Here is a 12371-nt window from a genome sequence, read left to right on the forward strand (position 1 = left end):
CTTTTAACCAATTTATGAGATCTTGTTGGGATCTAGTCGACTCGAATCGGGTCTAATCGGATCTATTCGGGTCCAGAGGTAAATAGTCGAGTCTAGTCAGGTCTAATCGGGTCTAGTCAGGTCTAATCGAGTATAGTCGAGTCTAGTCGAATCTATTTGGGTCTACTCAGCTCTACTCGGATCTAATCGGATCTAGTCGCGTCAAATCTAAGTCTAGCCGGTTCTAGTCGGTTCAAATCGGGTATAGTCGGGTCTAGTCGTGTATATTTGAGTCTAGCCGAGCCTAGTCGAGTCTAGTTGGATCTAATCGGATCTAATTAGGTCTATTCATGTCTGGGAGCGTCTAGTCGGATCTAGACGCTTCTAATTGCTGAGTCTAGTCGAGTTTAGTCGGCCTTTGTCGGCTCTAAACAGATTCTAGTGCTTTTTCATTCCTTTCAGTCTCATCGACTTGATCACCTTGAGTTACTCGGGAGACACAAATTGTGCCTAGTCAATTGCATTACCCCAAAGCATGGTCATGTCAGATTCGGTCAAACTCCTGCGCAATAGCTGAGTCACGCTAGATTTCTCATTGATTAACCCGTTTGCGATATTCAGGAAGGCTCAATAACCTAGCTTAATCTTACTACAGATGTGTACTTTTACTCTTTTTTCAACAAACTTTCGGCCTCGATTTGTTATTCTATTGTATGACAAAAGAGCCTTAAAAATATTAATTATCTTTTAAGCCATTATTGTAAAAAAAAAAAACATTTACTTTTAACATTCTGAAACGGATAAAAGTGAAAAACTAATAATGAACAGCACGTGATCCTCCATCACGAATAAATTGTAAAATACTTGAATTGATTTAGGGTTTGAATGTGAATAATGTTGAGTAGATTTCTGCTACTACAAAGAGATTTGGATATGAGATTGATGAAACCTTGAATTCTAGGGTGGAGACAGGAAGGATGTCTTCAAAAGGAGGCAGACAAAGAGATTTTGGGATTTTTTACAGTCAACGCTTTGCGAATTGAAGAATTTTATCAACAAAAGGGGGTCCAAACACCATTCTACCTTGTTCCTTTCTTCCAACTGCCTGACTTTTATCTCCTCTCTGCCTTTCCTTGTCTTCCCCTGCCTTCTTTTCCTCCTTTTCCACTTTCTTTCCGTCCCATTTCTCTCCCATGTGCTTCTTTTCCTCTTTATTTGCTCCTCCCTTGCTTCTTCCATCCTCTTCTCTTCCCTTAATATGCTCCTGGCCAGTGTGACACGAATTTGATGCTGGATCTGGTTTGAATGGGGACCTGGTGCCATACTTTGGATCGATTAACCAACTTGCTCTTTTTGAGATTTATAGTCTTAAATGTAATCGTGAACATTTGACATTCTGGTTTCTTCTTGATCCATATAGAAACCCTACTTGTCGGGGTGTACGAGCTTCAGCACGTCATGCTTGACAGTCCTTGTCCCAAAATCAAGAAAGCATACTCAATATAACCTCCCATAAATGTCAATCAACAAAATTACATTTACACATCATTTCCTAACAAGCCCAATATTTACACAAATAACCTATCTATTCCTATCTATTTCCTTACAAGTCGTGATTTCAATTATTTGTAAATCGTTGCACATTCTGTCCAAAAAACCTATAAAAGCTTTACAACAATAAAAATTCAAATGTTTAAAATAATTCACATCATTCATCGCCATGAAGTCGCGATTATCGGTTGTGCTTTTAGTAGCTTTACTAATTTTTGGCATCTTAGCCGATCCAAGTCCATCGGATATCCAGTCAGAATTTGAAAAATTCAAGGATGAATACGATAAAGAATATGACAATAAATTTGAGGAATATAAAGCCAGACGTAATTTTGGTACGACATTAAGGATGATTGAGAATCACAATGCAGACAGCAGTTCCACATTTAAAATGGACTTGAATAAATTTGCTGACGAAGATCCAGCAAAGTTACGTAAAATCACAACAAATCCAGCACCACAGACACCGCTCATGATGGGACGTGCCATTGGCATCATTAATGAGACAAGATATCCAGTTGGTCCACCAAATGTTGACTGGCGGTCAAGTAACTGCATCACACCTGTTAAAGATCAAAGCTTCTTCTGTAATTCCTGTTATGCATTCAGTGGTGTTGCTGCACTCGAGGCACATTGGTGCCTTAAGACAGGCAGACTAGTCACGATGTCGGAACAGCAAATTATCGACTGTAGCTACAATGCCATTTATGGTAATTGGGCATGTGACGGTGGATCGCAAGCTACAGCTTATGTTAATATCCAAAATATTGGTGGAATTCAGAGTGACTTGACATATCCGTACCTTGAGACTTATTCACATCCCAATAGATTTCCATGTCTTTTTAATAAGACTAAAGTTGTTGCAACCACAAGTGGATATTGGCGGATCAGGCCAAATAGAGAGGCAGCACTGGCTAATATTATTGCAATTGCTGGACCTGTTTCGGCGGCAATGAATGGAAGTACACCGTCATTTTGGTATTATTCAAGTGGGGTTTATAGTGATCCACAATGTACACCATCGACGTCACACAGTGTTCTTATTGTTGGATATGGAACGGATTATTCAGTTAGTCCACCAATGGATTATTGGCTTTGTAAAAATAGTTGGTAAGTATTGTGGATAGGATATGAGTTGAAGTACTTCAATATGTCAGAGTCTAGGCTCAGAAGGTTGGGTTCTTAAGTCATATGCTTAGAATTTGGTCCCGTGGGAAACAACATAGTGACATATGCAAGGTTCAAAAAATGCGTAAATAAACAGATCTCAACTGTAAACGTGAATCCTATGGAAAAATTTTACTGAAGTGACCGAAAATTCGGACTCAAATCGACTTAACTCTGACCTGAACCCGAATTCCATTGAATCTGGCCATATACCTTCTAGAATAGTGGTAGAAATAAGAGAGTGATTTGTATTAAATCTGTTTGTCGATAGTTTCATGTCACAGATTCATATGATCGGTATAGATTCCTGCTGATTCTCAAAAACCTTGCAAGCAATCTCAAGGAGGGAAACTATCGTTAAAATCGTGAAATTGTTATTTTCAATTTTATTTAAATCGAAAATCGTTAAAAAAAGACACTAAAATCACGATATTCAACATTTTTATGATAGTGCCTGACCCTGAGCCGGAACGACAGTCGATATTCCTCTTTGTTACAAGTATGAGACAAAATTTACTCAAAAGAGTGATAATGAAACAAAGAGCGTGCTTTCATGGTACAGCAATAACATTTCGGCACCTAAGAGTGACTGTTTTTTCTGTTAGGAAGAGCTCGACTCAAATTCACTACTCTGACTGATTTTTCAACAAATATTAATTGCTTTTTCTTATCAACAGGTCTTCAGACTGGGGTGATAATGGGTAAGTTGTCAAAAAAACTCTTAAACAGAGTTGGCAGGACTCCATTTCAGAGCCCTCCTTCACTGGAGTCAGACTTTGGAACTGGTGGAGTCTGATGAAGTCGGACCTGTCAACTCTGACTCTCAAATCTAACTTTTTAATACCTTTACACACAATTTTAGATACTTTAAAATACAACGTGGTGTCAATATGTGCGGAATTTCTGGATTTTTGATCTTCCCAGACATCCCATTAGCTAATACAACACAAACAACAACAACAATCTCTCCTTGGATAACATAACATTTTGTCAATTTTGCAGTTCACTTAAGGCTCTAAGAGGGGAAGGGGTAAGAGGAGAGAGAGCAATTTAAAGAGCCCTTGTCTCTAAGAGTGTGACTTAATACCTAAACTGCCCCTATAATAAATAATATTTGTTGAATATTAAGTAAAATCTTGTTTGTTTTTATTTCATTAATTTCTTACATTTTTTGGTTGAATTTTTATAATTTAGCAGTTGCAGCAGTCATCCACTGCTCATGAGTAAATGAGAATATCCTTCAAAATATCCCAACCCCCTCCTTAATGTCTTTCAATTCGTCGTTTTAAAAGTCAATCGTTTCATCGTTTTCAAAAAATTCACATTAATTTCGTCACTACACTGTACTCTGAGTTTCATCCATTGATTCCCTGTGAAGTCCTTCGTATACCAAATAAGCAATAACAACGCTAAAGATTTGGAAGCAAAGTAACGAAACAGCAATAGCAATTATGCTTAATTTCAGGTCATTTGATTGAATAATTGTCACATTCATTCTCTCGTCCGGGATATAGACGAATGCGATGAAGTAGTTTATTGAGACGACACATAAGACGGCTATGAAGATTTTTGCCAATTTTGGTTCCCTCTAAAATGAGAAAAGAAGGAATTTTATTGATTTTAAATATTTCAGATCAATCTTGGAGTTTGATATTGTTGTAGGAATTGCTAGAATTGAGACTTTTTGGGGTTTTCACTAAAACAGCATCTAACCCCAGAAGAACAGGATGCGACCAATTGACCGTATGTTTAGGAATTAACTTGACATATCATGGCAAGTTCCTCAATTGTCAAGATTATTATTTGACATACGATCGACTAATCGCAGCCAGTTTCATTAGGTAATATACAGGTTTTGGACAATTCTTATCTTTTTGTGATTTTAGGAATTACTACGACAGTTTCTAACTAGGGGCGCACAGCACGAATAATAGTCAAATGCCACAATTCGACTAATAGATCTGAAATCCGACAACAAGCCGACGTGTCTCTGACATGGTGATAGATTTAAAGCTGAATCCTGCACTTAAATAGAGTCATGTCGGTCTTATGCCAAATTTCAGATCGATTAACCGATGCTATTTGTAGGGTGGCCAGTGGATTTTCGCAAAAAATCGGGACATTTTGAGGCTTTGTCGGGACACAGCAGCAAGACTGAAAAGTACAGCAGCGTCCCGGCAAAAATACAGCAGATGGCCACCCTAACTATCTGGGATAATAGCAATACTGTGGTTATGTCCATATTCTGTGACATTCGATACCTATTTAAATGCCAAAATTAAGCGACTTCCATTTGGTGATAACAAATGAGGCTTAAAGGAGTCTTTGGAGTTCCTTGACTTAGCCTTAGCTTCATTTATGTCACTCGAGTTATTAAATTACACTCACCTCTCGAATCGCTCTCAGGAATTGACACGAAAAAATCACATAAAACAATGAAATAAATATCTCTAAAATAAGAAGAACTGAAAAGAAAAAGATTCAGTTAGACAAAAATTTAATGAAATGAATACAAAAATTGATAAGTTAGCAGTTAATGTTCTCAAAACCAAGACAGAGACTTCGATTGAAGTCTCGGTTTCTGTATGTGTTTTGAACTCGAACTGGAATTCAGACTGGGACTAGGTCTGGTAATTCAACTCAATGTTTAAGACTTGGTCTCGGTATCGGTATCGTTCTCAGTCTTGGTCATCCGGGTCTTCGAGTCAAGAAACCCCTAAATTGGTAGCTGAGCATTTTTTTTGTTGCGAAAATAATCAAAATCCCGCTATTTATGTTTGTACATTTTCGTCATGCTTTTCCTTATTTTCTTCCAAAATTCTTTTTGAATTTCACCATAATTTCCTTCAATAATTCTAGCTTTATGAAAATTGATTGTTGTTGCTGCATGGATAGGGCTTCCATGCATTGGGGTCCCATGGAGGGTGGGTGAGAGTGTAAGTTGTGACTCCATAGCGCAACTGACCCCAAAGCGACACTGACTCATGAACACAGCTTGACCATCACTAATGCACTACACTTCAATAACTTCTAGAATCCACGATCAATATCCGCATAAATTCATTCATTTTACATGCCAACATATTTAGTTCTACTTCATATTTTAATTCTAATTTCAAGTTCATCATTGATTTATTACCTACGGTCAAAATTTCATCCCATATATTCAGGTCATCATAATTAAAAGCTATATGAAGTGGTATGCTGATTAAAAACACAATTGTAAGCACAGAACTAATTGACACATGAATTAATCCAACATTTTTTCCATATTTTTCGACCTTATTTTCAAACATTTCAAAAGCCATACTTTAAATTTAATTTAAAAACTATCAAAATTTGCGAGTGAATTCGAAAAATTTTTGAGATTAACTGAAAATAGATTTTTTTTTTGTACTCAAAAAATATTCAAACTTTTTTCTAGTGATATACAGCATATTTCTCATTTAAAATGAGTAAAAAATTTCATCTCATGAAATATGAATCTGCGAGTATATGTGCCTTGACATTGAGACACTTTTTTTGCTTCGTCGTGATGGTGAAAATGAAAACAATCGTCGTGTCGTGTTGGGACGATTATAAATAAACATCGGGAAAATTTCAGACAAAATAGACAACAAATTTTCTTTCTATTTAACCTGTGACTTTTTATTGATTTATTTGAGGTTGAGGTTGTCTGATGTGGTGCGCTAGATGGGCAGTGGTCTGGTACAGCTAGAGACTAATGAGTCGGACATCAACGTGACCGAAACTAATGATATTGACACGAACGAGTCGGACACGAACGAGTCGGACACGAACAAGTCGGACACCAACTTATCGGTCGGACATCAACAAGTCGGACACTAACGAGTCGGACACGAATAAGTCAGACACAAATGAGTCGGACACGAAGAAGTCGGACACTAACGAGTCGGACACTGATGAGTCGGACACCAACGAGTCGGACACCAATGAGTCGGACACCAACGAGTCGGACACGAAGAAGTCGGACACTAACGAGTCGGACACCAACAAGTCGGACACCAAAATGTCGGAAACCAATTGAGTCGGACAACGACTAATTGGACATGAACAAGTCGGACACTAACTAAAGGGACATCAACGAGTCGGACACGAACGAGTCGGACACTAACAAGTCGGACACTAACAAGTCGGACACCAACAAGTCGGACACCAACGAGTCGGACACCAACAAGTCGGACACTAACGAGTCGGACACGAATGAGTCGGACACCAACGAGTCGGACAACTAAAGAGTCGGACATCAAAGAGTCGGACCACAAACGAGTCGGACATCAACGAGTCGGACAACTAAAGAGTCGGACATCAAAGAGTCGGACCACAAACGAGTCAGACACGAATAAAACACGAAGCAAAATCCCCAAAAAACACTCAACAAACTTTATTTATCCATAATAATAAAAGCTATAACTTGGTCGTCTTACTGGATCATAATAGTAATTTCCATAATAATCCTCAGATGAATATCGCTTCCTATATCCATTTCCCAACCTTCCATTATACCTGTTATTGTATCTATTATTAGCAGTTGCAAAATTGAAGAAGTTCAATCCATAACTTTGTCCATTTCGTCGATAATAATTGTTGCTGTTGTATCTGCCATTGTAGTAGCCTTGTCCGTTGTTGTATCGGTCGATGTATCGGTTGTATCTTGATGGATTTGAGGATGATGATGAAAGGATTGATAGTGGATCCAAAAAGCCAAGAAAACTCCATTCCCATGTGCATGATGAGAGATTTAGGGCCATGAGGAATATGAGGATTGATGCTGGAATTTTCTAGGAAAATTGAGGATTGAATTAGGATTATTTGTGTTAAATTACAGAGTTGGCAGGACTTTGGGAGTCCGACTCCGCTTTTTTGGGAGGTGGCTCCACTGGAATCCTGCCAACTCTAATTTAATTGATGGAATGAAGGACAGAAACTCTTAATTTTGACAGTAAAACACTCAAAATTGAACTTACATTTTTCATTTTACAGTACAATTTTACGATTAAGCTACGATATTGTTAGGAACGAGTATTTATAGATATTTTGGAGTTTTGGGTATTAAGTATAGTATGTGCTAATGAGGTTTTAATGTAATTTGACTAATACGTTTTGAATTTTGATTAATTTGATTCAATTTGCGTCGTATTTTGAACAGTATGAGGCTCTCAAATGATTAAGTGGTTATGATTAAGCTGTTTGGGAAACACCTGAAAATGACTCACTTTTTTGCAAGGTCGAAACCATACGAGTAGGCACGGGGAAGGACATAGACGAGTGAATTGATAACTTTATTGCTAATTTTTTTCATTTTTATTTTATTAGTGTATCAAGTTTACAGCTTTGAATACAATTTTCAATAATTTCATTAAATCCATCGATGTTCATCATGTAGTAGTTCCTTCTAAGAAAACTTCAATCCAGTCGTCTTCTGAATCCAGTCCATGAAATGAGAAACTCTCATAAAAACGACAGGTCCGTTATTTTCACTGTTGCAAACTTTTCCAATGTCTACATAACTAGCGATTCCAACTAAAATGTCACCAAGTTTATCATTTCGAACTACAAGTGGCGATCCTGAATCACCTGGAAAATGAAGAGTACACAGTTTGAGAATGAATCACGTAGGTTGTTTTAAGACGACCATGTGCTAAAGCTTTGCAAGACCCTTAGTGCTTTTTGCCGCTGAACAAGCTGCAATTAGTCATCGCTATGCTTAATTTTAAATTTGACATTTTAAAGCAAAATTCGATAATGTCAAGCTCAGTCAGTTTATTAATTCCAGCCTGTTCCACTAAGGTATGTGTCTTTAAACCAAAATTGGCAAGATTCGGGTATCTTGGACTTCACAAGTCCAAGAAGGAACCTGTAGTGGAGACTAGACTCCATAACAACAATTGAGTCTCTTCCACAATGTTGTCCTACCAACTCTGCTTTAAAGAACCATTAAAAACCCAATTATTTAACATCATATCTCACCTGGACATGCTGTCTTCCCATTATTAGACGAAACACAAATTTCACTGTCAACAATAGCTGGATAATTAACATTTTGTGCTGAACATTCGTCATTTGTAAGTATGTTCTCTTCAATGTACTGCAAAACATTTGGTTCCGACTTGTTTCGATTCATGTTGAATCCCCAGCCACTCAAAATTCCTGTTTGACCATCAAATGACTTGATGTCTGATTCGAATGGTAGACGGATTGGAAGGATGTTTGCTGGAATTAGAGGTTTTAATAGTAAGTTTATGGATTTACTTAGTTTAATTATTTGAAGTCGTATATGCTGAAAACAGCAATTATGACATCTTTAAGACACCTTCAAGGGCCGGTATCATGGTATACACTTACATCAATGTCTACACATGTTGCATATCCTTGGGTGCATCTTTGAAGCACGGTTAGGTATAGGAGTACACTTTGAGTAAAGATAGGTTTAGGAGTAGATGAAGGAGCAGGTGAGTGCCTAGAAACCAGCCCGAGGAAACGTTTAAAAGCTGCGTAACTCTCATGGGAAGCGGGAAGTGGCTTAGAGAGCATTATGGTGAGGCAAACGGGAAAGAGAAGCCTTAAAAAAGCCATTTAAGCATTCCGTAATTTATGAACGTTCCCTCACAACTTTATGCTACTCACTCGATGACGTAGAGCTACTCTAACGACTATTCCAAGCCACCATCCATAAAATAATCAAAATTTTTCATAATTTATTACTCACCACTATAAAATATAGTCTTATTAACTCTAATCAATGCCAAATCATTAACAGCCGTATTTCCATCATCAGTGTAATTTTCTTGAATCACAATGTCATCATTAGAAACTAATTCTGACCATTTATGGGGACCATTTGTGATGTCAGTAACGCCCAGAGTCACATTAAGCTCCAAATTTCTGTAATTAATTGAATTTTAGGATCAAGCAGGGCTGGAAGTTGACTTGAATATTGTATGAAGTCAAGTCAACTCAAGTCGGCACTTCCATACAAAATCTGATTCAATATCAAGCCCTGGACTCAAATTTGACATTTTATATCCAAAATTACTCACAATTCCCGAACATAATAAGCACAATGTCCAGCAGTAATGATCCAATTCGAATGTATAAGAGCACCGCCGCAAATATGATAGAATTTTCCATGATAATAAACAGACAAGTCAACCATATATGGAAATTGACCGTCTTTAGCAGCAGTTCCGCCAAAAATTTTCTCATTTTTAATGTTTTTTGAGCTTACAGCCATGATTATTAGTGAAATTTGAATGATTTGGATGAATTTTAACATTTTTTTGGATTATAAATTGGAACTGATTAATAATAAAATTGAAGGAACTGACTCAGAAATGAATCAAACTAAACTAAAGTTGATATGAAATTTCAAGCATTTTATATGCAATTTTTGTAAAATTTCATTTGAAATCCGAACATTAAGTTTATTATAGCTGTAAATTATAAGCTGCATGAACTTGACAGTGCATAATAAAATATTAGAGGAAGCAATTAAGAAGCTAACATACCAGATGTGCTGGTAGACATAAAACTGTCAAGTATACTGCACTTACAAAGGTATTGAACTTGGATATGTGCAGAATAATTGCTCTATTCACTCCTGATATTATTGACGATTCCGAACAGACAAGATACCCAGACATGATACCCGAGTGGACAACTTGACATAATATGCAGTTAGCGGGATAGAGGATGTACCCATCAGAATGCTTATTTAGGTGACTGTGCAATTTTTTTGTTCCTGTATGAAGACGCAAATTGCCTAAAATCCATATTTATTGACCCAATCAGCACAAATTGGATAATCGATCATAAATCTGGTCTTAGACATACGCAACTCTAATTTTATGCTTGATTTGATTCTGACTCGATCATGTTAGAGTCACGGGGAATTGTGGAAGTCAATGCTGACTAAATGTCAAATGGATACCTTCCTAGTATTCCCTGATATCGCTGAAAACACGTCCGACGTCAGAAATATGCATTTTGGTAGCTAAGTTCAAGTTGGAAGGACTACAACGTGGAGGTACCTCCACTAGAGTCCGGACTCCAAAGTCCTGCTTACTCTGGTTAAGTTGAAGAAAAGAGTTTAAAGCTTTCCAATAACCCTTGTCCAATTAAGCTACTGAAGGTAAGGATTGCAATTATGCTTTCCCGAAATCCCGGTCACGAAAGATTTTCGGGACTCGGGACCAGGACCCGGATGCGACTTTTCCGAGATTTTCCAGCCTGCCACTGGTTTAAGACCTCCTAAATCCTTACTTATTATTACATAAACTGACAGATAGAAGCCAGTGAAAGAGCCAGCTTTAGGAGTCATCTGAGGGATGCCATGGAGCACAGTTGATCTGTCCGGCCTGTGAAGTAAGCATTAAGTAGCAATTCACATCAAATCACACCCAATAATTCAAAATCCATCCAAAAATAGCTATTATATCACAAACCCCATGCCGATTTCAACAATTTTGTAATAATCAATAATTTCGGAAGTAGTCAAGTTGTTGATAAGTTTCTTAAGAGTCACGAATTACTCACAAAACTTATCAAAATCACTTAAATCACCTTATCAAGCCACACTATGCCGATAGTTCTTATCGGAATTTGCCGAATTTTATTTGATAATTTTTCAAAATAAAAACTGCTGGACTTTTGAGCAGCTTTATCAGTTCCAATCCAAACGTGTTCAGTGAATTTAGTGAAAAAATGAAGTTTTTGCTCACAATTTTGACAGCAGCAGTGCTTGCTGGCCATGCTTACACCCAAACAGAACCAAGTGTAAATTGCACATACCAAAATCAGACATCAGGCTACACATGTGTGCTTAATGCCTTTAATCCTAACGGAATTGACAACTTTACAGCCATTGAAGGCGAGCATCTGCCTGGAAAAATCAGCATGGACGTCCGGAGAATCATGTCCATAAATACAACAACAACAACAAATATTCCATCAATTTTATGCAATTCCTTCCGATTTGCTGATTATTTGGGTATTATGAATAGTTTTATTGGATATGTCGGACCGAATGCCTTGAGAAGCTGCTCGGTGCTGACTACTTTGAATCTGTCCAACAATAAAATCACAGATTTGGCACCAAATGCATTTGAAAATAACAGATTTTTGAGATTCCTAATTTTGGACGATAATTACTTGATGGAACTGCCGGATGGACTTTTTAGACCTTTGGTCCACCTTCAAAGTCTTCAAATTAATCAAAATTTTATTCAAATCATTCAAACTGATGTGTTCAGTTCCCATCCAGTGCTTGAAACTATTTCCCTAAATTACAACATGATTTTGGCACTAAGTCCTGCATTTATTGACAATACAGCCGTTAGGAACCTCTACATGTCATCAAATATTTGTGTTAGTGGATTTTTCTATGATTTACCAAAGGCTAATTTGACTGTGGCATTACAAAGATGCTTGGATAGCTATGCAGCTATGCAGATTCCAACAACACCACTTCCAACACCACCACCTGGAAGTTGTAGCGATGGTAACATTTATGATAGAGTTTGTGAATTGGAGAGCATTGTTGAGGAATTGAGTGAGAGGATTAATAATTTGACGACATTTAGACCTAATCCACATAAGTAAGTAGGGATGGAATTAAGGGTGGGGGATGTACCCCAAATTTACAAATCATGCCA

At 37.4% G+C, this 12371-nt stretch overlaps 3 protein-coding genes and 1 long non-coding RNA gene across 4 annotated transcripts; 2 read left to right on the plus strand and 2 right to left on the minus strand.

The window, feature by feature from the left end:
• The first annotated feature begins 1699 nt into the window (after positions 1-1699).
• Positions 1700-3680, plus strand: LOC139089441 (cathepsin L-like). Its single transcript, XM_070638989.1, has 3 exons — positions 1700-2640; positions 3375-3398; positions 3560-3680. Exons 1-3 carry the CDS (start codon positions 1700-1702, stop codon positions 3678-3680), a joined length of 1086 nt encoding a protein of 361 aa, XP_070495090.1.
• Positions 3681-3819: 139 nt separating this feature from the next.
• LOC139091080 (uncharacterized) lies at positions 3820-6054 on the minus strand. Its single transcript, XR_011544487.1, has 3 exons — positions 5837-6054; positions 5086-5162; positions 3820-4285 (listed from the first exon to the last, which is right to left on the minus strand). It is a non-coding gene; the product is annotated as an uncharacterized lncRNA (long non-coding RNA).
• Positions 6055-8113: 2059 nt separating this feature from the next.
• LOC139089450 (chymotrypsin-2-like) lies at positions 8114-9952 on the minus strand. Its single transcript, XM_070639001.1, has 4 exons — positions 9759-9952; positions 9428-9603; positions 8689-8931; positions 8114-8295 (listed from the first exon to the last, which is right to left on the minus strand). The coding sequence occupies exons 1-4, from the start codon at positions 9950-9952 to the stop codon at positions 8114-8116; spliced, it is 795 nt and encodes a 264-aa protein (XP_070495102.1).
• A 1469-nt stretch (positions 9953-11421) lies between these two features.
• On the plus strand, positions 11422-12318 carry LOC139089459 (insulin-like growth factor-binding protein complex acid labile subunit). The gene has a single exon (XM_070639014.1). It carries the CDS (start codon positions 11422-11424, stop codon positions 12316-12318), a length of 897 nt encoding a protein of 298 aa, XP_070495115.1.
• Positions 12319-12371: the final 53 nt, after the last annotated feature.

The sequence above is a fragment of the Chironomus tepperi genome, unplaced genomic scaffold, assembly GCF_022539635.2.
Source record: "Chironomus tepperi strain 1889 unplaced genomic scaffold, CSIRO-AGI_Ctep_v1 contig_13, whole genome shotgun sequence".
In the NCBI taxonomy this organism is placed as follows: domain Eukaryota; kingdom Metazoa; phylum Arthropoda; class Insecta; order Diptera; family Chironomidae; genus Chironomus; species Chironomus tepperi.

Coding starts and splice junctions, on each gene's coding strand:
- LOC139089441 (XM_070638989.1), top strand. CDS start 1,700: ATGAAGTCGCGATTATCGGTTGTGCTTTTAGTAGCTTTACTAATTTTT. Junction 2,641..3,374: donor TGGCTTTGTAAAAATAGTTG/GTAAGTATTGTG, acceptor TCTTATCAACAG/GTCTTCAGACTGGGGTGATA. Junction 3,399..3,559: donor TCAGACTGGGGTGATAATGG/GTAAGTTGTCAA, acceptor ACACAATTTTAG/ATACTTTAAAATACAACGTG.
- LOC139089459 (XM_070639014.1), top strand. CDS start 11,422: ATGAAGTTTTTGCTCACAATTTTGACAGCAGCAGTGCTTGCTGGCCAT.
- LOC139089450 (XM_070639001.1), bottom strand. CDS start 9,952: ATGGCTGTAAGCTCAAAAAACATTAAAAATGAGAAAATTTTTGGCGGA. Junction 8,932..9,427: donor TAAGACTATATTTTATAGTG/GTGAGTAATAAA, acceptor CTCTAATTCCAG/CAAACATCCTTCCAATCCGT. Junction 8,296..8,688: donor TGGGAAGACAGCATGTCCAG/GTGAGATATGAT, acceptor TTCATTTTCCAG/GTGATTCAGGATCGCCACTT.